The 25,830-nt window shown below is 40.2% G+C and overlaps 1 protein-coding gene and 1 long non-coding RNA gene across 18 annotated transcripts in view; both read left to right on the top strand.

The window, feature by feature from the left end:
• ICE2 (interactor of little elongation complex ELL subunit 2) overlaps nt 1-9,469 on the top strand; it is a 73,299-nt gene extending 63,830 nt beyond the window's left edge. For 12 of the 17 annotated variants that reach the window (XM_082445708.1, XM_082445700.1, XM_082445699.1 and 9 more), the window contains 2 exons: nt 1,416-2,136; nt 3,189-3,415. In XM_082445708.1, coding sequence (XP_082301834.1) covers nt 1,416-1,538 — 123 coding nt within the window. In that variant the 3' untranslated portion in view covers nt 1,539-2,136; nt 3,189-3,415. Of the gene's footprint in view, nt 1-1,415; nt 3,121-3,188; nt 3,416-9,090 lie in introns of those variants that run through there. The other 5 variants (XM_082445704.1, XM_082445703.1, XM_082445705.1 and 2 more) reach the window with 5 other exon arrangements.
• A 1,682-nt stretch (nt 9,470-11,151) lies between these two features.
• On the top strand, nt 11,152-24,547 carry LOC309654246. Its single transcript, XR_014260069.1, has 4 exons — nt 11,152-11,929; nt 12,704-12,830; nt 18,928-19,078; nt 20,748-24,547. It is a non-coding gene; the product is annotated as an uncharacterized lncRNA (long non-coding RNA).
• The last annotated feature ends 1,283 nt before the right edge of the window (nt 24,548-25,830 follow it).

Below are 25,830 nucleotides of genomic sequence, written 5' to 3'. Positions count from 1 at the left end.
CACCCTCCATGCGCATACACACATACACATATAGGGTCAAAATGCTTGCAATATGGTAGATACAATCAGTGTGGTCAGTATACTTTTATAGTAAATACCAGTTGAGTGGGGAGTGGTATACATAATCTAAAAATCACAGCAGTTTTTTAATCTGTATGTTAAAAAAGTTCTTCAGATTCAGACAGACAGACTGGCAGACTCAAACCCTAACTCAAGTTTGTCTTTTCTAGTCATCTAATTGTAAACCAAAAAATGCCCCTAAAGAGACAAGATATTAGGTGAGGGTAGCTGGAGTTTGATTCATTCTTAGTGAGCCAGTAGCCTCTTGGGGCAATGCTAGTAATATTTCTGTTGTATAAGGACTATGAGAGAGTGTGATTGGAATTACAATCATTTCCAGGTCTGAAACACACTGGAGAAGATGTGAAGAAATAGAAGGGGGTGCAAGGTCACTAAAGAAAATAGAAGTAGATATGGACAAGTTCTGGGGAAATGGTTTCAGGCTGTACAGCTTTTGTCCTTCTCTGTAAGGCCTGGCTTTCTCCATTACCTCATTTTAAAATTTTATACTCTTCCAGTGGCCAAGGGGATGACAGTATTTCCAGACCTCATCTTCAGTGGGACTGCAATTAGCAAGGGGTTGCATCCTAAGAATACACTCTCTCTTCCCTAGACTGTGAGAGCTAGAAAGTGGGAGTGAGTAGCAACTTGTGCTGAGGAAGAGTAGATATTAAGGTAGAACCAGCACCCCAACAAAGCTTCTTTCCCCTGCTTCCCTTCTTCCTCTTTTCCCATCCTCTGTAATCGCCTTCCAATTTTTCCTTCCCCCTTTTCTTTCTTTCTTTCTTTCTTGCTCTTCTCTTCCAGCCTCTCAATTTTCCTTTCAAATTGGGGTCTTTTTTCTTTTCCCTTCGTTTCACTTTTATTCTTTTTATCCTTCTTCTTTTTTGGACTCTTCTGTTTTTCTTACTCTGTCTCTTTCTCCATTTCATAATTTCTTCTCTCTCTTTACCACCTCTGACCTTCTCGTATTTCCTTTCCCTCCCTTCCTATTTTTCATTTCTCCTGCCCTTCAGTTTCATTATTGTAAGCGCATTGCTCTAAAGGCCTGTCATTCCCTCATTTTCTCATTTAGCATTTCAAACTTTCCCAAATTTAGCACAAAGTGTGGTTTTCCTCTTCACTTTTCTCCATTTACCCTGATGTATCTCCTTCCCTGATTGTTATTTGAAAGTTTCGTACTTTAAAACTCTGTCAGATTAAAGCTTGCTTAGAAGCAGTTAATTGGCTAGGGATTAAAAATATATAAAGGACCATTTGCAAGGTAGTGAGTCCATGTGTAAATAATAGAGTTGACTGTGTTTGAGAATGCTGTAAACATGTTAAGCCGTCCTGTTCTTTGCTTCATCTCTTAGATTGGTGGAACAAGAATGCCTACCCGCAGCCGCAGGAATTCGGTTTCCATGGAAACCAAAAGTCTGCCTGCTCAGCAAGTTGAAAATGAAGGAGTGGCTCCAAGTAAAAGAAAAATAACTTAAGGACTGTACCATGGAAAACGAAGAAAAACCAGTTATCACAACATTCAATTTAGAAAAGTTTGAGGGGAAAATATACCTGAAAGATCTGTAGGCAAGAGGAATGTTTTTCTTTTACTGTTCTTGAGAGTTTTTATAGTGCCTCGAAAATACACATTGACTATGTGAAGCAGTGTTCCAACTAAAATGGAATGTTGTGCTCTTAACACCTGATGTTTGAGGAGGCTCCAGATTGGCAGGGAGATAAAGAGAGAAGAAAGTATTTTTATAGTAGACCTTTTGCAAAAAATTGTAAGTAGGAAAATAATTTGCTTTTTTTCAAGAGCAATATTTATCATTATGTATTATGTTAATAATTTGAGTTGTATTGCTGGTCTGTTGAGGTTGGCTCAAAAGGTTAAATCTTGCCACTGTCAGAGATAATTTTGAGCTACGTAAACCTTATTTCTGACCCATCTGACAGTTTTTATATACTACTTTAAAATGACGATTGTTGCAGGTTAATGAAGTTAATATCTTTAAAAACTTGGAGAAATTCCATTGCAGAAGCCAAAAAAGGAAAATAAAAAATAAAAAACTCTCTGCCTCTGAAAATTCACAAGTAAGTTAACAGTTTTTTGTTGGGCAATCATCAGTTTGTTTAAAAAGAAAAAAACTCTTGTGGTGTAACGGGTTCGGTGACGAATGCCTCTATCTCTTGGCACAAATCCTGGCTAAGTGTTGAAATACACTACTAAAAGCAAAGAGATGAGTATAGTTTCCAGAAAAATCTCATATTTCAACCAACAAGGCTAATGTGTGGTAAAACGGAAGGTATTTTTCTTCATCTACACTGATTCATTTAAATTTTTCAGGACCGTGGAGATGAATTTGGAAAAGGGCATGATCAATTGATGTTATTATAGCCAATAATAAGAAGGCATGTACTTAAGAAGGGATGGACTTATTTAACTTTTGTATTCCTCTTCTTTAATGTGCACTAAATATGTGCATCTTTTGTAAAATACAAGCTTTGTAATCCAGGGCAATATTTGCTTTGTTTTTGGAATTTTTTTATACATTTTATGTTAATATAAGAAACTAGTCCTAGAAACCTTCTCACCTGTTATAAATAGCAGTTAAGTATTTTATTTACTACCAAGTTTTGATTTTTCTGGTTGGTTATAAAATATTTTTTTAATTAATGTGCAATTACTAGTAAAGTTGTTTTATGCATTTTAATATATAGTTTCCTCATCCTGCCATTCCCATTTTAAAATATTGAGCTTGGTTTTCAGTGGTCTTGATCTTTTTTTTTTTTTTTTAACTTTGTCACATACCAATATTTCCCAGAAATTTTCCAGCTGTGAGTTATTTGGCAGTGAACCAAGGGAGAGGCAGGGATTCCCTTGGAATTTGCTCTTTTAAAAAAACTAAACAATGATTGCTTCAGACTTCTGAATACCAGAAAGACTTGGCTTTCATTTTTTTAGTGTACTTTTTACTTAGTAAAATGTGTAATCTTACAGGTGGTTATTCTGAGATTATCTTAGCCATCTATCTGAGTAACCGTGATAATATATATAAAGCTAGACTTTGTTTTCCACTTGTGCTTTATCAAGCCTCTTTTTTCTAATGTATATTTGATCTTGTGTTCTTTTTCTCGATTTTTAGTACTGAGAATGTATAAGCAAGAAAGTGACATTGGCAGTATGAGCAAAGATTTAAAAAAAAAAAAAAAGACTCAGTGTTGGCAAGGATGTGATGAGCTTGACCCACTTATATCTCTGAGGTGAAGGTATAAACATTTCATTCAGTAAATGTTTGAGTGCATCTGTACTGTATGCCACATAACCTAAAGTAGGTCCTCACGTTTACTCTCTGATAAAATTCTTTTTTCATATATCACAATATTTGTTTATTTAACTTACTGTCTTTCTTCTTGAATAGACTACAAGCTATGCCAGGGTAGGGCATATTTGTTTTGTTCTCTAGTATGTAACAAACACCTAATACAGTGTCTGTCGTAGTTGCTCAGTAGATATAAGTTGAATGCATGAATAAGTGAATGTCTAGGTATCGAGGATAGATTTTTTTTCTCACGAGCTAACGTTCTAGTGGAAGACACATGCTGATCTGTGTGATAAGTGCCCCGATGAAGTAATACAAGAAAGTCATCTAATCTGGACCTGATAATTAAGGAAGGTTCTGAGATAAATGCTGAGCTGAGTCTTTTAAAAAAGAGTAAGAGTTATAAGGAAAGAATGAAAGATCTTCCACACAGAAAGAAAGCAGCATATGCAAAGGTGAAAGATGGCCAGATTGTAGGCTGTGGCGTGGAGATGAGAGAAAAAGCTATAGAACACGACAGACATACCATGCTATGGCATTTGAATTTTGTCCTGTGCAATGTGGGAACTAGTAGTGATTTTTTAATAAAAATAAATAACATGATCAGATATATTCTTCAAAAAGTTCTTACTGGCATTAATCTAGAGAATGGAATGGAGCTGGGAAAGACTATAGGGAAGGAGAAAAGTTGCAAAGGTATGTTATCAAAATTGAAAAATGGTAAAGGCCCTGAATTAAAGCAATAAGAGTAGGGATGGGGAAATTCCCCGGCGGTCCGGTGGTTAAGACCCCACCTTCCAATGCAGGGGGTGTGGGTTCGATCCCTGGTCAGGGAACTAAGATCCCACATGCCGTGTGGTGCGGCAAAAAAAAAAAAAGTAGGGATGGGCTCAAGTGATGGAAGAAAAAAAATGATAACTTGGTGATATGGTTGGTAGGGAGAGTCAAATATGACTTTCAGGTTCCTCATACAGGATACTGGGTAAATAACAGTGTTACTGAGAAAGTACGAGGAGGAGTGTGGTTAGAATGGGGAGAGAGCTCACTTAAAATGTTCGTTTCCTTTCACCACTTGTATTCCTTGGATTCTGGGTCTGGGTGTGCCATTGTTGCCGCATAATAAGTTACCCCAAAACTTACTAGTTAAAACTACAAATAATTATTATCTCAGTGTTTCTGTGGGTCAGGAGTCCAGACGCAGCTTAGCTGGGTGCCTCTGGCTCAAGGCCTCATAAAGTTGCAGTCAAGCTGTTGGCTGGGGCTGCAGTCGTCTGAAGGCTCGCGTGGGGCTGGAGCACCTGCTTCCAAGGAAGCTCTCTCGTGGTAGCAGTGGAAGTTCTCAGTCTCTTGTTGGCTGTTAGCAGGAAGCCTCATGCTCACCACATGTACCTCTCTATAGGTCTGCTTGAGTGTCCTCTTGACGTAGCAGCTGGCTTACCCCAGAGAGAGCAATCCAAGACAGAGCAAGGAGGAAGCCACAGTGTCTTTTAAGGCCTAGTCCTGGAAGTCAAATACTGTCACTTATGCCATAGAAATAATGCCTTGTTAGAAATAAGTCACTAAGTCCACACTCAGGCTTCACCTCGTGAAGGGAGGAGTATAAAAAGGTTTAGTGAACATATTTTTAAACCTTCACAAATTCCGTGAGCATTTTAGGCATACAGAAGAAATAGGTTTAGGGTGGAGAGAAAACAGAGGACACTTTAAAAAAATTCCTTACTACCAACATGTTAAATCTGACATAGAGATAGTTGGTGTCAAAGATAGTTGATCATTTGAGTTTTAAACTCAAGAGAGAGAAGCCTGATCTCATTAGTACAGATTTGGGAACTGGTGGTGTATCTGTGGTGATTGAAATCAGAGAAAAGGATGACATAGCAGTAATGAGTGAAATGAAGAAAGGACCACGAATAGAGCCCCAGGAAGAACCATAGAAATTCAGTAAAAGGAGAAGTTTCATTAAAGTGGCTACAATGGAAGTCAGATTTATAAATGTTAAGGAATAAGAAAGTGAGGTGGAAACAATGAAAATCTTTATTGCAAAACTTGGAAATAGTTCTGTTCGGATCTTCTTTTGCAACTGCAAAGGAAGTTAACCTATTCCTTTCCATTTCTACTTGGATTCTGTGTGTGGACACCATGAACGTTTTAGAGATAATAGAAGGAGGCACAGGTTTAAGGTAGAGAGGGGAGAAAACACTTTTTAATATTTTATTACCAACATGCTAAATATGAAGTTCTTGATGGACATGCTGGTAGAGATATTAAGATGTTTTTCATGTTTTATAGGCGTATGGTAGGTACTTTATTTTTAACATCTTTATTGGAGTATAATTGCTTTACAGTGCTGTGTTAGTTTCTGCTTTATAACAAAGTGAATCAGCTATACATATACATATATCCCCATATCTCCTCCCTCGTGGTCTCCCTCCCACCCTCCCCATCCCACCCCTCTAGGCAGTCACAAAGCACCCAGCTGATCTCCCTGTGCTATGCAGCTGCTTCCCACTAGCTATCTATTTTACATTTGGTAGTGTATATATGTCCATGCCACTCTCTCACTTTGTCCCAGCTTACCCTTCCCCCTCCCTGTGTCCTCAAGTCCATTCTCTACGTCTTCGTCTTTATTACTGTCCTGCCCCTAGGTTCTTCATAACCATTTTTTTTTTTTTTTTACATTCCATATATATGTGTTAGCATACGGTATTTGTTTTTCTCTTTCTGACTTACTTCACTCTGTATGACAGACTCTAGGTCCATCCACCTCACTACAAATAACTCAATTTCGTTTCTTTTTCTGGCTGAGTGTGGCAGGTACTTTTTAATCAGACCTTAGAGTATTTGATGTCAGGATTTATCGAGTTTCTCACTGAGATGTAGAAATAAAGGGTATGCATTTCATTGATCCTTCCACTCTTGCTGTCTTCCCTTGGCTAGTGTCCAGACTTCTTATCAAAGTACATAAGGGCAGACACACAAGCATCTATCTGGGGATTGGGTCCGATCTGCTGAGGAAAGCTTACTGAAAGAGTCGAGGCCCAGACATATATTTCTAGGCTCGGTCTCCAGGTTGCCTCAACAAATAGGAAGATTCAGTTACCTTGGTGTATATGTTTGCTTTCAGTATATGAGCTACTGTTAGAAAGTGATCAAGCAAGGACCTACCGAGGGTTAGTTTTTAATTGTTGTACGTGCATGGTATAACCTGGTTAATTCTCTTAAGGAACTGGGGTTGGGGGGAAGCCTGAGTGTAAATTAATTGCTGTTTTGAAAGTGAAGAAACCTAAAGAATCTGTGGTTAGTGGGTTGAATTACTCCTTCCCTTTTCTTGAAGAATATGCATTTCTTAGAGGGGAAAAGGAAACCTTTTTATATTCCCCACCCCAGGTTTTGCTTACCCAAAAATATACAGCCCAGGAGAGTATGTGCATGTTACTCTTAAGAGGCACACTCCAGTAAGGCAGTGCCACACCATTGCCACGGGTCTCAGGTCTCTCCCAAGCCCTGCATTAACGCAACATCTACTCCAGTCAGGCTTTACCAACACACAAAGTAGCCATTCTTGTCCCTACCTGCATGCTTTTACACATAAAGCTACATCTGCTTGCATTTATTCATGCCTCTCAAAACTTTGCTTGTCCTCTGTTGAATGGATAATGCATATTTTGAGCATCTATTGTAATACATTATACCAGTCTCTTGAGATTTAAAGATAAATAAGATTGGTTTCTGCCTTAAGGGTATTACCTAATCCAGTTGGGGAGATAGGTATGCACGATTAGCTATAATACAGAGCAGAATATTCAAGTGACGTAATAGTGACAGGAGTAAGAAAAAAGGATACTTGGAAGTAAGAGAAACTCATGGTAGAAATGACTTTTAAGCTGTATTTGAAAGACAAGTAAAATATTAACGTGGATAAAAAGGAAGCAAAGCATTAGGGCATGAGGGAAATTCTTATGAAAAGAGCTAGTTTTAGGAAATAGCGAATATGCTTATTTAATAACCACAGAGGTAAAGGATGATAAATGGAAGATGAAGTTGAAGAGGTAGGTTAAAGCTTGATAGCGGAAGGTATTGACTGTTATTTCCAGATAGTTTGATTTGATTCTAAAAACAATGCAGAGGGCTTCCCTGTTGGTGCAGTGGTTAAGAATCCGCCTGCCAATGCAGGGGACACGGGTTCGAGCCCTGGTCCGGGAAGATCCTACATGCCGTGGAGCAACTAAGCCCGTGCGCCACAACTACTGAGCCTGCACTCTAGAGCCTGCGAGCCACAACTACTGAGCCCGTGTGCCACAACTACTGAAGCCCTCGCGCCTAGAGCCCGTGCTCTACAAGAGAAGCCACGGCAACGAGAAGCCCGCACACCACAACAAAGAGTAGCCCCTGCTCACCGCAACTAGAGAAAGCCCGCACGCAGCAACGAAGACCCAACGCAGCCAAAAATAAATAAATTTATTAAATCAATCAATCAATAAATAAAAGCAATGAAGATTTATTGAAGGCTTTTTGAGCAAGATGACATGATCAATTTTAGGAGTTACAATATAAAGGCTTATTTAGAAAGGAAAAAATCTTCATACTATTTTACAATATGAAAATATTAGAGGGAGAATATGGATGGGGTGAAGAGACAACTAGTTATGTTTTCAACCAAATGTTGGCAGTACAATTAAGGTGATATCCTATGGAACCTATAGACTGAAAATGTGGGTCTGCAACTTAGGAGAAAGAAACAGGAAGGTTGGAGACCCACCTTTGGGCTGACATACCAAGAAATTGGGGCATGTCTGCAACCAAGATGGCCTTTTTTTTTTTTTTAACTTTTTCTTCCACTTCCCCTTTATTTGGGTCAAGGGGCTAAGAGTTTGGTTACATACCAGATTAACTGAGCAAATAAATACATTGAGAATAATGGGAAAGAGGAAGGCAAGAATAAACCCTGTAGTATTGGTTTGGAATTGGAAATGAAATCATGGTACTTAATATATAGAGAGGTGGAGAAATAGATGTGTGTGTATACATATGCATACATATTTCCTAATTCTGCTGATAGGGTCTAGAAGCAAGGGCACTCTAGTAGTAATGCGCACAGCTAGCACCAGCACCCAGATCTTGGTTTCCAAGTCCCATTCTTCACTTAAAGAAACTGGGGCTTCTTGGAGAAATTACTAATTCCAAGAATGGGGAAGGGAAGCTGTAAGATGAACCTGGAAGCGTGAAAATGCTCAAAGAATGATGGGTGCATGTCAAAAGAACACAGGAGCTAGCTTAAAGGAGTTCCCAGGTCCGTTTTAATTTGAGCATGAAATAATGATAGTAACAGATTGAAATCCTTTGAGTAAAATAGTAGTCCACAAGCCCATACAGATATGAGTGAATTAAAAAATGGGGCAAAAGGGAATATTCTGTGGTAGAATGCCAATCAATTAATCTAGAGAGAATGATGGAATTAGAGAAGTCACAGTGTGCAACCAGTATAATAATAATAAAGCTAAAAATCATCAAAGGATGTTAAATGTAGTGGGTGAAAATTTGATGGCAAATAGGAATATTTGCATAGTCTTAAAGAATCTCACTGCCAGACAGTTATTATTATTAATAAGTATAACATGCTTTTTAGTTTACTTAATGCTGAAGAAACCTGGCAGAAACTATTTTAACCAAGTAACTAAAGTTGATATCACCAGTAATGAGACAAATTAACAATGTGTGTTTCTAGGTATGCACGAAGAAGAACACAGCATCACTTTTGTGGTATGTTCCTGCCAAATGTGCGTAAGTTATAAGGAAATACCAGAGAAACCCAAAGGCATAGTCTGTAAAGTGATTGGTCAGCAATCTTCAAAACTGACAGGATCATGAAAGACAGAGAAACACTGGAGGACTGCTTTACTTAAAGACTAAGTTAATGGGACTCATAATCCTGGTTTGTATGTATAGTCCGGTAAAGGACGTTATTGGAACAACTGGCAAAACTTGAATGGAGTTTGTAGATTACATGGTAGTAATGTATCTATGTTAATTTCCTTTGCTGTGGTTATGTTAGAGCATGCCTTGTACTTAGGAAATAAACACTGAAGTAAAAATTGGTAATGGAACATCACATCTACAACTTAGTCTCAAATTGGAGGACTTGGGCAGAGAAACGTTAACAGGGAGTCTTGGTGAAAGGTATATAGGAGCTATATGTACTATTTCTACAACTTCTTTATAAATTTGAGATTATTTCAGAAGAGAAAGTTTGTGAAGGGACTTCCCTGGTAGCGCAGTGGTTAAGAATCCGCCTGCCAATGCAGGGGACACGGGTTCAAGCCCTGGTCCAGGAAGATCCCACATGCCGCGGAGCAACTAAGCCCGTGTACCACAACTACTGAGCCTGTGCTCTAGAGCTCGCGGGCCACAACTACTGAAGCCTGCACGCCACAACTACTGAGCCCGTGTGCCATAACTACTGAAGCCCATGAGCCTACAGCCCGTGCTCTGCAACAAGAGAAGCCACTGCAATGAGAAGCCTGTGCACTGCAACAAAGAGTAGCCCCCGCTCGCCGCAACTAGAGAGAGCCCACATGCAGCAACAAAGACCCAACACTGCCAAAAATAAATAGAAAATTAATTAATTAAAAACAAAAAAAGAAAGTTTGTGCAAAATGTATTGTTCAGTGTCAGGTATTATAGGAAGGTCAAGGAGGATGAAGACTGAAGGGAAACGGCTATTAGATTGAATAATCAATCAGGCAGAAAGACAAGAGTCTAAATGAAATGGCAGGGGGTGGGGGAATCAGGGACTCCTGTTTTTAGGGTCCCGAGCATGAAATTTTCCTTACAGTTCAAAACCCTAAAAACAAAACTTTTCTGCTTTAAATTCCTACTGTACTTATTATAATACCACAAATTTTGAATCTCAGTTGTTAGCAACATTATTCTCTTTCAAGTATTTTGCACAAGTCCCTAAACAGACTGTAAGCTCCTCGCAGGCAACGATTATGTTTTTATACAGCTGTGTGTCTAACCCAAGACCAAGCACAGGGCGAGGCAGCCTCCAGATGCTGCATCAACACCTACTAAATTGTGCTGATACCTCCCCATATACCAGCATGCGGCTAAGTTGTCTCTAACTCAGTCTTAGATCCCTTACTCATAAGGGCAAGTCTATGGGCAGCTATGAGCCCTGCACAAGAAAAGAAATTTTAAAACGTGTATTTAGGGAAACCCTTGGTGGTCCAGTGGTTAGGACTCCACACTTTCACTGCTGAGGGCCCAGGTTCGATCCCTGATCCGGGAACTAAGATCCCACAAGCAAGCAAGCAAGCAATAAATAAATAATAAAAATAAAAACAAAAACTTGTGCTTATTAAAGGCCATGCCAGTCACCTCTCAAGAAAGACTGAAGTTCCATGTTTTGGATACATTTGTACAATACTGTCTAACAATGTTACTATATGTCATTTAAGAGCAACAAGGTAAGTATAAATTCAGGTTAGATTTAACAATTTGGAAGACACTGTATTTAAAACCTCTTAAAAACATTCTATCTAGCACCCAAAGCTTGTTTGGACATGAATATGTAATCTGTGATTCTTTCTGCGGCAGAAAAACAAAAAACTTCCCTTGTCAAAGAGTGAGACCCATGTCCAGTCGCCGGCATGCTGAAAAGAAGCCTGCTCCACAACTCTGGGGTTGTGTGAATGCCAGGTAAACTCAACTCCTCCCCAGTTTGCAAACTGCTCTTTCAACAAAATTCTGCCCAATTTAGACTGCAGAAACTAAACTGTAAGATATTCTGATTTTAGCCTGTTAGATAGGACTCCAAATAAATAGGATGTTGTGTCCAGGAACAGCCTTACTGACTCCATCCTCCTCCATGAGACAATATTTAAATTTACTCCTGAAAGTTTTCAACTGAAAGTGAGAAATGAGTCCGAAATAGATAATAAAGTGATTACAATCTCTTTGTTTAATTGAATGAGAAAGTGAACATTTCTATAAAACTTAAGAAATAGAATGTATTTTATGGAGTTTGTGTTTTATGTTTAGCTAGTCTTGGGTCCCAACAATATGCAAACAGCAGTTTTACTAATGTGAAAAACAAATAATTGACAAGTCTATTGTCTGCCCTCTGCCCCACCAAAAGTGATGCAAATTATAGTTTCCCAAGTGCCGCAGTGGGCAGCTGGAAATAGTCTCTGTCCAATTACACAATGAGTTCTTTTGAGTTCAGGAAGAGGGTGAGGGAGACTGAAATCACAGTGCATCAGGCTTGAATGTCTCTGTATATGTGTGCATGTTGGGAAACTAATAAAGTGGTAGGTCAGTCCCTAATTCAGTTTGGCTTTTTTTAATGCTACACTCTAGTGCCTGAAAACTTTTACTCTTAAGGAGCAAGGACCGTGTAACTTACTAAGTGCCTAAGGCCAAAATGTCATTTTGCATATGAGGGAGTGCTGAGTTTGCTGTCAGCCAAGCCTTCTGCCTCCCAGGAGCCCCTGCTAGAGTTAGTTCACATCCAGCAGTTGGGGAAGTCTTCAGAATGTTAAGACTGTCAGCTGCAACTTGGAGAGGTATGAGATGCTGAGTCTTAGAAGTAGCCAGTCCAGAGTTTGTTGGAAGAGGCAAGCGATGAGGGGGGAGCAGAGAGCACTGAGTTAGTCTCAACTCCACCATTTGCTAAGGCTGTATCTCTCCCCTCTTTGAGCCTGGGTCTTTTCATCTGTAAAATCCAGAATGTGATGCCTTCCCAGCATATTCTACAGGCTCTAGTGGCCTTCCAATAAATAATGGATATAAAAGTTCTTTTTAAACTGCAAGTCACTGTATAAATGTGAAGAATTGTCAGATCACATCAATTGGAGATGTCATCTGAGTTAAAACTTGAAAGAAGTTTGTCAGACTGGAAAGGAAATTTCAAGCTGAGGGACAAAGTATGAGCCATGCTGCAGAGGTAGAAACATGCACAGCATGTTGTAATGGCAGAACATCCAGGGTGCCTAAGGCCTGCCCAGGGTAACTACGGTGAAGAGACCAAAAGGAACCTAAGAAAGTGTGCTTGGGAGAACTTAATAAAAAGCCCTGAGTGCCTTCTTAGAAACAGAGGGCATTGTCTTGAGATGGGGAGTAATCAAAAGCTTTTTAATGAGGGTGGCAGTCGAGGTGGGCAACATGATTAAACTTCTATAATGGAGAGTATGGCAGTAATATGTCAGATAGATTGGGAGGCAGAATGGACAGCAGGGAAGCCTGAGGGTGGGGGAATCAAGGGAGGCTATTTTTCAGTCCAAACCTGAGGTTATGGTGATCAACCTTACTCAGCAATCTGTTCACCTTTGTTTCTGCAGTACCAAATATGCCTGCCACATTTGTGAGAATGTGGCCGAGCCAATGAGATAGAAGGTGCAGATCTTAAATCTACTGGAGTTGGACACGTCAGAAATGGGTAATAAGTACTACAGATCCTCACACAAGGTAAGCCAGATGCCTCTCCTTTCTCTAGGGCTCAAAGCTAAATGGGATAAGGGTTCCTTTGCAAAAGTTGTTCTTTGGGGAATTAAATTCTAGTTGTGTCACTTGGAAGTGGATTCTAAATGCAAAAAAAAAAAAGGTGGTATCCTCCCAAGAAGGTCGCTTAATAAAGGATGGTTAACTCTTTAAATGTTACTTTTACCTAGCTGGACTCTCCTAACCTTTTAAAGCTTGGACTCTAGAGTCCAGGAAGGAAAAAGAAAGTGAGGCAAGCAGCAGTGCCCAAATTGAAACCCAAGTTGCCCTCCCTCAGGGACTTGAGAATCTGTGTAAATCACAGCATGACCTCCTCCCCAGAACATTTCAATGTTTACGTGATATTTATGTTAATGTTTAAACGTTTAAAATGGATACTACAGCCTTGAGAGAGAAATTGAACTTAACCCGTTAAAACTTAATAATAATATGGAGACCAACATTGCCAACCCATGTGGGTCTCAGGACATGCCCCCGCCCCCCATTCCTTTTCAGTTTGGTATCAAGTGTGTTCATGCTTCATGTGTTTTTTTTTTTTAACAATACAAGGTGGATGATTCTTTTTTTTATGTTCCTAACTTATAAACAGACCAACTTGTTAAAAGACTAACAAAAGCAATATTAACAATTCTGAGAAATGATTTCTGTTTATGAAGGAAGAATAACTGCAGCTCCAGGAGAGTAGTCAACCTTTGTGAGAACTGGCTGGTAGAGGTCTCTGGGCCGGCTCTGTATCCACCAACTCTGTGCCTTTTCCTTTTCCTCTGCAGCTGTCTGGGGTTCTGTCTAGGTTTGTTCCAGCTCTCCAGAATGCCCACATGAATACCACTGGCTCTGGAAGGGGAAAGGGACTGATGGGATTAACTGAATTCATTTTGCTGGAGACTTACAGGAGGCTGATGTCATTCACCGGAAACTGCAACAAACTTGGCTATTCCCTTGCCCATGGGAGTATTGGGTTTTTGAGAATTTTTTTGTTATATAAGTACCTCATCCATAGATATGTCGTTATTGAAGATTCCACTTCAATCCAATATATTTTTGGACATTTTTCACCAAAAACATTACTTTTAAATAGTATTACATAATTTTGAATATTTAGTATCTCAGGAACTCTGAAAACTTTATTGGGCTGATAGATATCCACTTCAGACCTCATATCAGAACAATCAAATTTCCTTAAAACTAGAAAAAAGGTACTACTGAGTCCATTGAACAATGTAATCAAATGAGGGCCCGATCACACCTTCATGTGTTTTTAACCCTAGCTGGCGGTATTCTCTCCTCCTGCTATTTTTTGCTCTCTTAGTCATGGACCTTGTCTCAGAGTGACCTTTAGCTGTTCCTCAAAACTCCTCTCAAGTGACCAGGATTTGCCTTAGGTTCTAAGGGAAATACTTAAGTGGAGGATTTCCAAAAATATTTCCACAGTTTAGACAATGGTGCCATTAAATAAGTATACACCTTCTCCAGTGACTAATCCTCTTTACCTGTTTTTATAATGGAATGCAATTAAAAAAAATTTTTTTTTCTTTTTAAAAAAAATTTATTTATTTTATTTATTTATTTTTGGCTGCATTGGGTCTTCGTTGCTGTGCACGGGCTTTCTCTAGTTGTGGTGAGCGGGGGCTACTCTTCGTTGCGGTGCACGGGCTTCTCATTGCGGTGGCTTCTTTTGTTGCGGAGCACAGGCTCTAGGTGCGTGGGCTTCAGTAGTTGTGGCACGTGGGCTCAGTAGTTGTGGCTTGCGGGCTCTAGAGCGCAGGCTCAGTAGTTGTGGCGCACGGGCTTCATTGCTCCACGGCATGTGGGATCTTCCCGGACCAGGGTTTGAACCCGTGTCGCCTGCACTGGCAGACGGATTCTTTTTTTTTTTTTTTATAAATAGGTATTTTTTATAGTGGGTAATGTGAAGACTTCAGATGAAATAGATTGAGAAACTGATTGGAAATTGAATGCAAACTAAGACCACTTGACTGTTACTGAAATGAATAGCCCAGTTTGCTTTTTTTTTTTTTAAAAGAAATTCACGTTCTTTTATTTATTTATTTATTTATTTATGACTGTGTTTAGTCTTCGTTTCTGTGCGAGGGCTTTCTCTAGTTGCGGCAAGTGGGGACCACTCTTCATCGCGGTGCGTGGGCCTCTCACCATCGCGGCCTCTCTTGTTGCGGAGCACAGGCTCCAGACGCGCAGGCTCAGTAATTGTGGCTCACGGGCCCAGTTGCTCCGTGGCATGTGGGATCTTCCCAGACCAGGGCTCGAACCCGTGTCCCCTGCACTGGCAGGCAGATTCTCAACCACTGCGCCACCAGGGAAGCCCAGATGGATTCTTAACCACTGCGCCACCAGGGAAGTCCCTGGAATGAAATTTTTAAAAATTAACAGCCACATCTCTCTACATTGACGCTTCCCATGGATATGGAATACTTTGGTATATGTTGCATTTCCTCTTTTATGATTGCACAATGACTTCAAATAGCTATGAGTAACTGTGAATGCGTTGGCCAAGAGGGACTATCTTACTTCCTTTCTCTAAGGGTTAAGTGCTGCTGGGCTCCCCTAGCATTTTGATTTCATTTCTGATACATTTGTTATATTACAATTACTTGTTTACCTCCACCAGATCTTGAAGTTAGAGTTAATGTGTTTTCTCCTATGACACATCTGCTATGCAGTCTTGCCCTAGTACCTGGCATATAGTGGATACTCAATGTTGGTTAAATTGAATGAATTTACCCTGATTTCTATAGTCAGATAGATACTGGCAGCTTTCTCAGGGACATGAGTGATCAAAATCAAGTAGGCTTCTATGTATACTAGATTAAGCATTTTACTAATTTCGTAGAAAAATATGTGTAAAACACTCAATAAACAAAACATTCATGTAATTGATAATTAAAGAGAAAAGATGGGGGCACCGGATATAGGGAGACCTCCTGGGAAAGATTAACAAGTTAGGAGTATAGTGAGTCATATTTTTTTTCATTGTTTTACAATCTTAACAGCTTTTCTTAGATTCCTTCCTTTTGAGTTGCGGCATAACCTGAATATTAGGGTTGTTTTTTTTAACCCCACCCTGGTTGCTATAGTTGATGAGTCATAGAAACCAGAGAAGGGAAAGACCAGTGAAATCATCTGGTTCATCTCCAAATTAGGGAGTGGAGCACTGGGATTTGGGGAAGACTATCCTCTCATTTGAAAAGACGAAAGGAAAAAACTGCAACTAGAGCTGATGAGAGCAGCTCACCTATCTGTTTGCCTTTTGCTTCTAACACAGTCCTGAGATCCACCCTGTTAGAAAGCAATCAGGAATTCTTATCGAGGGCCCCAGGAAAACCAGATGCCAAAGTGTTGAGGAGTCGAACCGGAATTCTACTGCCTGAGTAATAAAGTTGGATTATGAATCTTTCAGTGATTGTTTTAATGGAGTCTTACAGAATTTGAACCTCTGTTTTTAGCAAGGTCTTATAAATTTAAGAGCTAGCAAAAGCCTCACAGAAGATCTGGGCTAAAATGCCTAGTTCCCAGATGCAGAGACTAAGGTGGAGATGATAAGAGATGATAGGTATGCCTAGGTTAGGAGTACAGACTCTCAATCCCTTTCTCTCTGTGTCACAGTCGCACAGTATCCTCCCTCACAATGCTCTCCTCCACTGTCATCGTCCTCCTCTTCTCCTCCTCCTTCTTGTTCTCCTCTTTTGCATCGTTGGTTGAAGCAATGGCAGAGACGATTCAGCATCCGTGTCTGCTCTTCATGTTAACCCAGGCTGACCCCCCCCAGGTATCACATGACCTTGGGCCACAGAGGCAAGTGGATGCCACTGCAGCCTCACCTGCAGCCTGTCTACCACGCTCCTTGCTCTCCTCCTACTTGCTTGTGTGTCGTTCCAGCCGCAGAACCTTGGCCTCATCTCCTGTTCAGACTTTGCTCTTGTCCTTTGAAGTTTTTAACAAATCATAGTGTCCTCACCTTCCCCCTTGATACCTAGCTTAGCGCTCCCCCAACTTTTGATGACCCATAGCGTCCCTGCACCAACTTCGGCCTCTCGGGTTGCAGAACCGGCTTCATACTGCTTGCTCTTTGCCAATGTCCCCTTACAAAATGGGAGGACTCTTTGAACCTTATCAATGCTGATAACATCTGTATATCCCCAGTATAAATCCCCATATCTAGTTATCTGAGTATGTTATCACAGGTTCACATTATTAGAAATCTAAATTCCTTTGCAACATTAGAGATATTCAACAGTTGCCTGTTATTTTATTTTGATAATATTCTAACAGACTTATTTTACTTTAAGGTGATGTTTTTCGGTCACAGCTGTACAGTTGAATAACTTAGGGACGAAAAACATGTTAGGGTCTCATGACCCAAAGACTCTGAATGAAAACAACAACTTTATGTGGATATATTCAGTTAGGCAAGGGGTAATCTTCCCAACTTGGACAAAAATGGAATGCAGAGAAAGAAGGTGGCCAATTGTATTTGATAAAAATAATCTATTGATCTCCTTGCAAAGAGATATAATTCTGTTATTCAAAGTATTTCCATTTAGAAGTCCTGCTGGGTCTGTTTTAATGAGTAGATAAGACCTGTTTATGTTTAGTAACATCCATGTGCCTATAGACACTAATGTGCCTAAATCAGTTACATTTGCATATTAAGGATTGAGTTTTAGAGCTAAAAGAGAATTTGAAGATTTTCTAGTCAAAGCCCTTCATTTTCCAGATAAGAAACAGAATCACAGATCCTGGGTGATTTGTCCAAGTAAACTCAATTAGGATAGGAGCTAGGACCAGAACCTCTGCTTCCTGGGGTCGATGATGACTAGCACAGGACTCAGCAATAGAGTACAGTCCAGCAAAGTCAGGTCTTTAAAGATGCAGAGCCTGTCATGGGCCCACACTGGGCGAGGTGCTGGAGTTGCAAAGACGAACAGGGAGCTCCCTGTCTAATGGTACAGCCTGGTACATAAACAGTCATAGTGCCATGGGATAAAGAAGTACTGCAAATAAGACAGAGGTTATGTGAATAAAGAAGTCTAGTCTACCCTTCCCATAAACCTCATGCCACGAGGTATCTTATTTATTATATTATCTTGCTTAGCAAACCTTTTTATTTTTTCTATATAGTATATGAACTGTGTAAGCTTTGGCCCTACCTAGGTTGTATTATCATAAATTATGATTAGAAGAATCAAAATCAAATGAGGGACTTCCCTGGAGGTCCAGTGGTTAAGACTCTGCACTTCCACTGTTGGGGGCACAGGTTCGATCCTGGTCAGGGAACTAAGATCTGATGTGCCATGTGGCGTGGCCAAAAAAAAAAAAAAGAAATGTTGGTTTAAAAAAAATCAAATGAAATTTTACTAGATTGAGTGTTTTCTTTGTCTGCAGAGGGTGCTGTGATATCCAACTTTTACTCTATAGTTTTTTAATTGTATTTTCTTGAATATATTTGAAAAAATACCATCAAGAAGATTGACGTTTTCCCCAAAGCCTGCCACAGGCTGTTATAATCTTAGTGTGTAAGACGGAAGCCCTCTTTTCACTATGTCTTTTTTCAACTATGTATAAAATTATAGAAGTAATATGTATTCATTGTTAACAAAAATCAAATAATATAAAGAAGTGTGTAAAAGGTGAGCATTCTCCTTTACACATACACACCAATCTTCTTCTTTCCCAAGAGCTAATCAATATCAGCTTGGTGTATATCCTTCCATATATTTGCATGTGTGTGTATATATACATTTGTACACCTACACACATATGTAAATATGTAAATGTACATACATAGCTATTAACTTAAAACTAGAGTCAAATTAATATTATTGGTCTAATTGACTTTTTTTAACTCAGGAGTTGTAAGGTCTTTAAAGTATAAAAATATTCAAACACTCAAAATGTATCTAGTAGACATTTAATAAGGATGAAAACATTTGAAGTGTAGTTATCTTTATGTGTGTTTTCATACTCACTAAACATATTTTATTTTATGAAAAATACTGTCCTATTTTAAGCAAACTCTTATGGCTAAGAGATATATTTTTTATTACAGAATTAGGATTTTTCCAGACACTTAACACCTAAGTAATATTTGTATATATGTTGTGGAAAATGCTGCTTGAAGGAATGATAGAGGCTGAGAGAGTTTGAAATATTTATCCTCTGACTTGTCGAACCATAAAACTGCAACAAAATGCACTGAGGTAAGACCTAAGATGCTACTCTGATGGCTCAGGAAGCATCCCAATATCTCAGCAATTTAATATAAGAGTGATCATGATGGGGTGGATATGTGTAGCCAGATCTGTTTTCATAATGTTGTATATATCAGTATTGCAATAACTTAGCATGCCAACAAGACACAGGTTTACACTCACATTCTGCTTTCTCTTCTGTTTTACTCTATGTTTTTGAAAACTGTCCATATTGATCTAGCTTCAGTCGATAATACAGATATTTCATAATTAATTTTAATTTAGCCTCACTGATGAGCACTTAGGGCATATCAACCTTATAATGCTACAATAAAAATCCTTATACACATGTGTTGTGGTCATGTATGACACCCTTCTTTTTTTTTTTTAAAATTAATTAATTAATTAATTTATTTTTGGCTGTGTTGGGTCTTCGTTTCTGTGCGAGGGCTTTCTCTAGTTGCGGAAAGCGGGGGCCACTCTTCATTGCAGTGCGCGGGCCTCTCACTATCGCAGCCTCTCTTATTGCGGAGCACAGGCTCCAGACGCGCAGGCTCAGTAGCTGTGGCTCACGGGCTTAGTTGCTCCGCGGCATGTGGGATCTTCCCAGACCAGGGCTCGAACCCGTGTCCCCTGCATTGGCAGGCAGATTCTCAACCACTGCGCCACCAGGGAAGCCCCAGGATAGCTTTCTTGAAGCAAAATCACTGAATCGAAGGGTATGAACATTTTAAATATTGATAGATACCGCTAAATTGCCTTCTCACCGATAACATATAAGCATTTCCATTTCAGCCATTTCCAACCACACTGGATACTATCAGCCTTTTAGTTTTTGCCAGGCAAGTTTAAGTATGAATAAGGGCAAGGTAATGTTTTATGGAGAGAAATCCAATAGTAAGAGGTACTGGGTAAGAGTGTCGGCATAACCAGTAACAACCAAATGCCTGTCCTCCAGGGGCTCCTGCCTAGTTGCAGAGACCAACAAATAAAAGAATAACAATGCAAGGTGATAACTGAGAGAGGAGAAGGACATTAAAAATGTCAAGAGAAACAGATAAGCACCAAATCTGCCCACAGGGCTTGGGAAAGGTTTTCCTTCATGAGAAAATAATATTTGCTCTGATGCTTGAAGGATGAGGAGAAACTCACTATAAGGAAAGTGGGAAAGGGCATTCCAGGCAGGGAAGCAGCGTGGAGAAAGGCATATGGAGGTGTGAGTATGATTGGCAGTGGTGCAAGGTGGGAGTGAAGGGAAAGATGTGGGCAATTGGCTGTCAGGTTAGTCAGACCCTACCTACCAAGAAGGGTTTCCAGAGAGGGGTCGTGTAATCAGACCTATTTCTTAGAAAGATATTCTGGATGCCTTGTAGAGAATGAATTGAGACCAAAAGTATATGTTACAGCTGGGAAAGAGAGGTTGAAGTCACTGCAGACATTTCACTGAAAATATCTCAAAACAAAACAGAAACTGTGGTTTGACCACACAGAGTACTCTGTGTGGTTTGGGTCATGATACCTTTATTCAACAAGTGTGTATTGAAACCGTATCATGAGTTCAGCAGGGCTAGATGCTGAAAGGACTCAAAAAGCCAATGAAATAGCCACTGTTTTTTCAACACCTACAATACACCAGGCACTTTTTATACTTCGTCTAATCTTTACATTTGTCTTGCAGTATCACAAATGAGAAAATTGCGGTTGTTAAAGAAGCAGAGGGACTTCCCTGGTGGTGCAGTGGTTAAGAATCCACCTGCCAATGCAGGGGACACGGGTTCGAGCCCTGGTCCGGGAAGATCCCACATGCCGCAGAGCAACTAAGCCCGTGCGCCAGAGCTACTGAGCCTGCACTCTAGAGCCCGTGCACCACAACTGCTGAAGCCCGCATGTCACAGCTACTGAAGCCCGCACGCCTAGAGCCTGTGCTCCGCAACAAGAGAAGCCACCACAATGAGAAGCTCGTACACCGCAACGAAGAGCAGCCCCCACTCGCCGCAACTAGAGAGAGCCCGCACGCAGCAATGAAGACCCAACGCAGCCAAAAATAAATAAACAAATTTATTAAAAAAAAAACAAAACAGAAACAGAACAAGACGCCAGAACTGGTTCACTCCAAGCCCCACTCTTGTTCACGGACTCAGTCTCTCTGATTCTCCTCTACCTTCTTCCCTTCCTCTCTTCCTTCCTTCCTTCCTTCCTTCCTTCCTTCCTTCCTTCCTTCCTTCCTTCCTTCCCTCCCTCCTTCCCTTCCTTCCTTTCTTCCTCTCTACCTCCCTCCCTTCCATCTTCCCTCCTCTTTTAATATTTATCTTCAGCTAAGTTATACAGGTGAATAATTCTAAAAGTCACATATTTACACAAAATTCTATATCATTCTATATAAATCAGAGTTAAGCTTATTTGTTAGTAACAGAGACTGGATGTAAGTACTTTAAGTGAGGTAGAAATTTATTTTTTCTTCCATGTACAAGAAATCTGGAGGAAAGCAGTCCAGGACTGAGTTGATGGTTTCACACTTGTCAGGAAAACAGCCTCCTCCTGACTGTTTGCCCTGACCTTTTGTTTTCATCCTCAAGTTTTTGATCTCCATCCTTTGTGCCTACTTTCCATCTTCCAGTTTTCCTCAAGGTCCACAGTAACTGAGGGAGCTCCAGACATCACATCAAGTATGAGGCAAAGGAAGTAGGAGAAAAAAGGGTGTTCAGCAAAAAAACCCAGACCAAACCAAACCAAACCAAACCAACAAACTAAAACAAACAACAATAAAAACCCCATGTCAATTGTCTGTTTTCTCTTTAAGGAGATTTTCTTGAAGCTGAAAACTGCAATCTTTTAGCTGAGTATGTTGTTGCCCACTTTAAAGAAAAGGTTGCTAAGGAAAAAAAATCAGAATGTATATTGAGTCAGGAATTTGGATTTTCTATGATAGCTTCCACACGCGCGCTCCCTCTCTCTTTCTCTCTCTCTCTCTCTCTTTCCCTCCCAGGTAGCAATTACTTAACTTGATCCACAATACCCACAATTCCTGCTCCCAAAAGCCAAATATTTTCAACACTTGTAGTTATTTCTTGTGGAGATTCACCACTATATTTTTAAATAACATGCCAATGTTTCTTAATTTTTCAGTTTTAAGTAGTATCTATTGTGTACTAATGAAAAATAAGGTCTTTTACTCCTCACCTACAGTATACACACAGAATCTCAAAATGGTTACATTATTTTTCTCTAATGTTGTTTACAGAATTATGATTATAGAAACATAGAGCCAGGTAATGTGTTATGTTTACATTTCCTTCTCATGGCAACTGTTTCAGCTATATGTTGCTGCATAAGTAACCAGCTCCAAATTTAGTTTCTTAAAACAATAATTTGTTTTGCTCACTAGTTTGCAGTTTGGACAGAGTTTGGTAGGAAAGGCTTGTCTCCACTCATATTTAGCTGGCATGGTCCACCTTCAAGATAGCTCACACAGATGTCAGGTTGGTACTGGCTGTCAGGTGTAGACTTTGGAACCTCTCCATAGGCTGCTTGGGCTTCCTCATGGCATGGTGGCTGGATTCCAAGGCAAATGTCTCAAGTAAACAAGGTAGAAATGCAATCAGGATCTAGCCTCAGAAGTCACACAGCATGACTTATGCTGTATTCTGTTGGTCAGATAAGTCACAGCAGGTCATGAGATTCAAGGGGAGTGGGCATACCCTCCTCCTCTTGATGGGGAAGTGGCAAAATTCTAGAAGAGCATCTGGGATGGGAAATATTACTGTGGTCATCTTTGGAGAATATAATATGTTGCGTCTCAGTCCATTTGGGCTGCTATAACAAACTGCCATAGATTGCGTGGCTTATGTACAACAGAAATTTATTTCACACCGTTCTGGAGATAGGTAAGTCCAAGATCAAGATCTGGTGAGGACCCATGAGGCTTGTGGGATCTTAGTTCCCCAACCAGGGGTTGAACCTGGGCCCTGGACCCCCAGGGAATTCCCTGGGCCTCTTTTTTTTAACATCTTTATTGAAGTATAATTGCTTTACAGTGTTGTGTTAGTTTCTGCTGTATAACAAAGTGAATCAGCTATATGCATACGTGTATCCCCATATCCCCTCTTGGGTCTCCCTCCCACCCTCCCTATCCCACCCTTCTAGGTGGCCGCAAAGCACTGAGCTGATCTCCCTGTGCTATGTGGCTGCTTCCCACTAGCTAGCTATTTTACATTTGGTAGTGTGTGTATGTCAATGCTACTCTCTCACTTCGTCCCAGCTTACCCTTCCCCCTCCCCGTGTCCTTCATGAAGTCCATTCTCTACACCTGGCCTCTTTTATAAAAGTACTAATCCCATATGAGCGTTCTGCTCTCATGGCCTAATCACTTCCCCAAAGCCCCATCTCTAAATACCCTCACATGGAGGGTTAGGTTTCAAGATACGAATGTGGGGAGGATATAAACATTCAGTTTATAGCATGCTGCAATAATTTTTTGTTTTCCTGGAGCTTTTCATTTGATATCAATAGTTTTTCTTATCACGCTCACAAATTCATTCCATTAACAGTGAAGCTGTTAATGTCTTCTCAGTATGTTCAAACATCTGGGGTAATTTCTTCCTCCTACTCTTTCTGAGGCATTTGTGCTGGGAGCCTTTGGTCCTCTAATCCAAGCTAGACTGGTTGCTCTTTTTTTTTTTTTCCCTTTTTTGGCCGTGCTGCACAGCTTGTGGGATCTTAGTTCCCCAACCAGGGATCAAACCCGGCCCCTCGGCAGTGAAAGTGCGGAGTCCTAACCACTGGACTGCCAGGGAATTCCTTAGACTGGTTGCTCTGTATGCCTGCTGCACAGCTATTGTTCCAAGTTCTCTCTTCCCCATCATTCTGGGAATTCTGTTCACTTATTTGTGCATTGAACCCCTTGTTTTCTGGATCCAGTGCTCCTGTTTTTGCTTTATTCTCTTGTTTTGGTGAAGTACATCATTCAGAAGTCTCCTGAGACGGGGTGTATAGTGGGATGAATGGTGGCCCCCCAAAGCTTATGTCTCCATCCTAAGCCTCAGAATCTGTGACTATTTCCTAATTTGGAAAAAGGGTCTTTGCAGATGTAATTTAGTTACAGATCTCAAGATGAGATTATCCTCAATTATCTAGGTTGTTCCTAAATCCAATGAGAAGTGCTCTGCTGAAAGACAGAAGAGGAGAAGATGTAGAAACAGAGAAGAGGGCCTTGTGAAGATGGAGGAAGAGATTGGAGTGATACAGTCACAAAGAATGACTGGGGCCGCCAGAAGCTGGAAGAGACAAGGAAGGATTCTGCTTTAGAGCCTCCAGAGGGAGTATAGCCCTGCTGATACCTCAATTTCACACTTCTGGCTTCCAGAACTGCAAGAGAATACATTTGTGTTCTTTTAAGCCACCAGGTTTGTGGTAATTTGTTATGGCAGCCTTAGGAAACTAACACAGGGCACATAGGCATAAACAACGTTTTTGAAAACTGTTAATTATGCATGCATTCTTGATTTATTGTTTGGCTGGGTATGGAATTCTAGTTGCAAAATAACGATTTTTTATATTTATCTTTCCTGATACATTAAGTTAGCATTCTTCTCTAATTAAGAGCTTTCTCTGTCCCCTCTTTGTGTATTTTCTATTTTACTATCAGTTAGACTATTCAATGTGTATCATCAGTTCCTATCATTATTCAATATGATGCTCAAATTGTCCCCAGTTTTAACCAGTGAGAATCCCTTCAAGTTGGCTTTTGTGTCTTTTTGCTATGTTCCCATAAGTCATTTAGCACAAAGCCCATCACGTATTTTCTCTCTGTCCCACCTCTGGAACCAGCCATTTCTCTAAGAACTAGACCATTTACTGGGGAATAGTATTTGGAAACTAAGATCTGAGTCTTATCATGACATTCTCCTTTCTTACCTTTCATATATGACTTACTTTTTTAATCTCTCTGGAATCTTTTAGGAATTTCTCCCTGGCCCCATCCAGTGTTCTGAAATTTCATGATAATGTGCCTTGGGTTTGTTTTTCCATTTCTTATAGCTTTCTCAATCTAAAGACTCAGCCTTCAGTTCTAAAAAATGGTCTTCAGTTATTTCTTGGTGATTTTCTCCCCTCCATTTTCCCTATTTTTCTTTCTAGAACTCCTATTATTTGGATGTTGGGTTTTCCAGATAGATCTTTTTCCTTTTCTGGCCACGTCTTCAAATATAATACATTATTATATACTGATTGCATATAACAAGCGTCAAGGTAATAGCAGCTTTATGGTTGGTGAGACTCTAAGCCATATAATGTAGGGGACTTGGAGACAGCCTGTGTCTCCCTGAAGCAATGGTGGTATGTGAGAGATACGGTGTAATGGAAAAAGCAGTGGATTGAAAGGCAGACAGATGTATTCTACCCTCAGTTCTGCCACTTACTAGTTTAAGGATTGTGGTAGATTGTCTACAGAGGTGGTTGCCAACAACTCCTTCCACTCATGTAAACATTATGTCTTTCCCTTTATGAAGAGGTGGAATCTATTTCCCCTTCCCTTGAATCTGGGTTATATGACTTCCCTTAATCAATGGGATGCAGTGGAAGTGGCACTGTTCCACTTCTGGGCCCAGCAGCTTCCACTTTCACTCTTGAAGATCAGTAACTACCCTGCTGGAGGCAGGCCCTTGTGGATCTTCCAGCCTCCTTTGAGTCTCCCTAGACAACTCTAAATAGACCAGAGATGAGTTGACTCCATGAACTCTGCCCTATGTGGAATCATGAACAAC

This window comes from Balaenoptera physalus, assembly GCF_965194825.1.
Source record: "Balaenoptera physalus genome assembly, chromosome: 2".
Lineage (NCBI taxonomy): Eukaryota > Metazoa > Chordata > Mammalia > Artiodactyla > Balaenopteridae > Balaenoptera > Balaenoptera physalus.
Note: the sequence above shows the minus strand (reverse complement) of the source record. Positions and strands in the feature narration are given on the sequence as shown.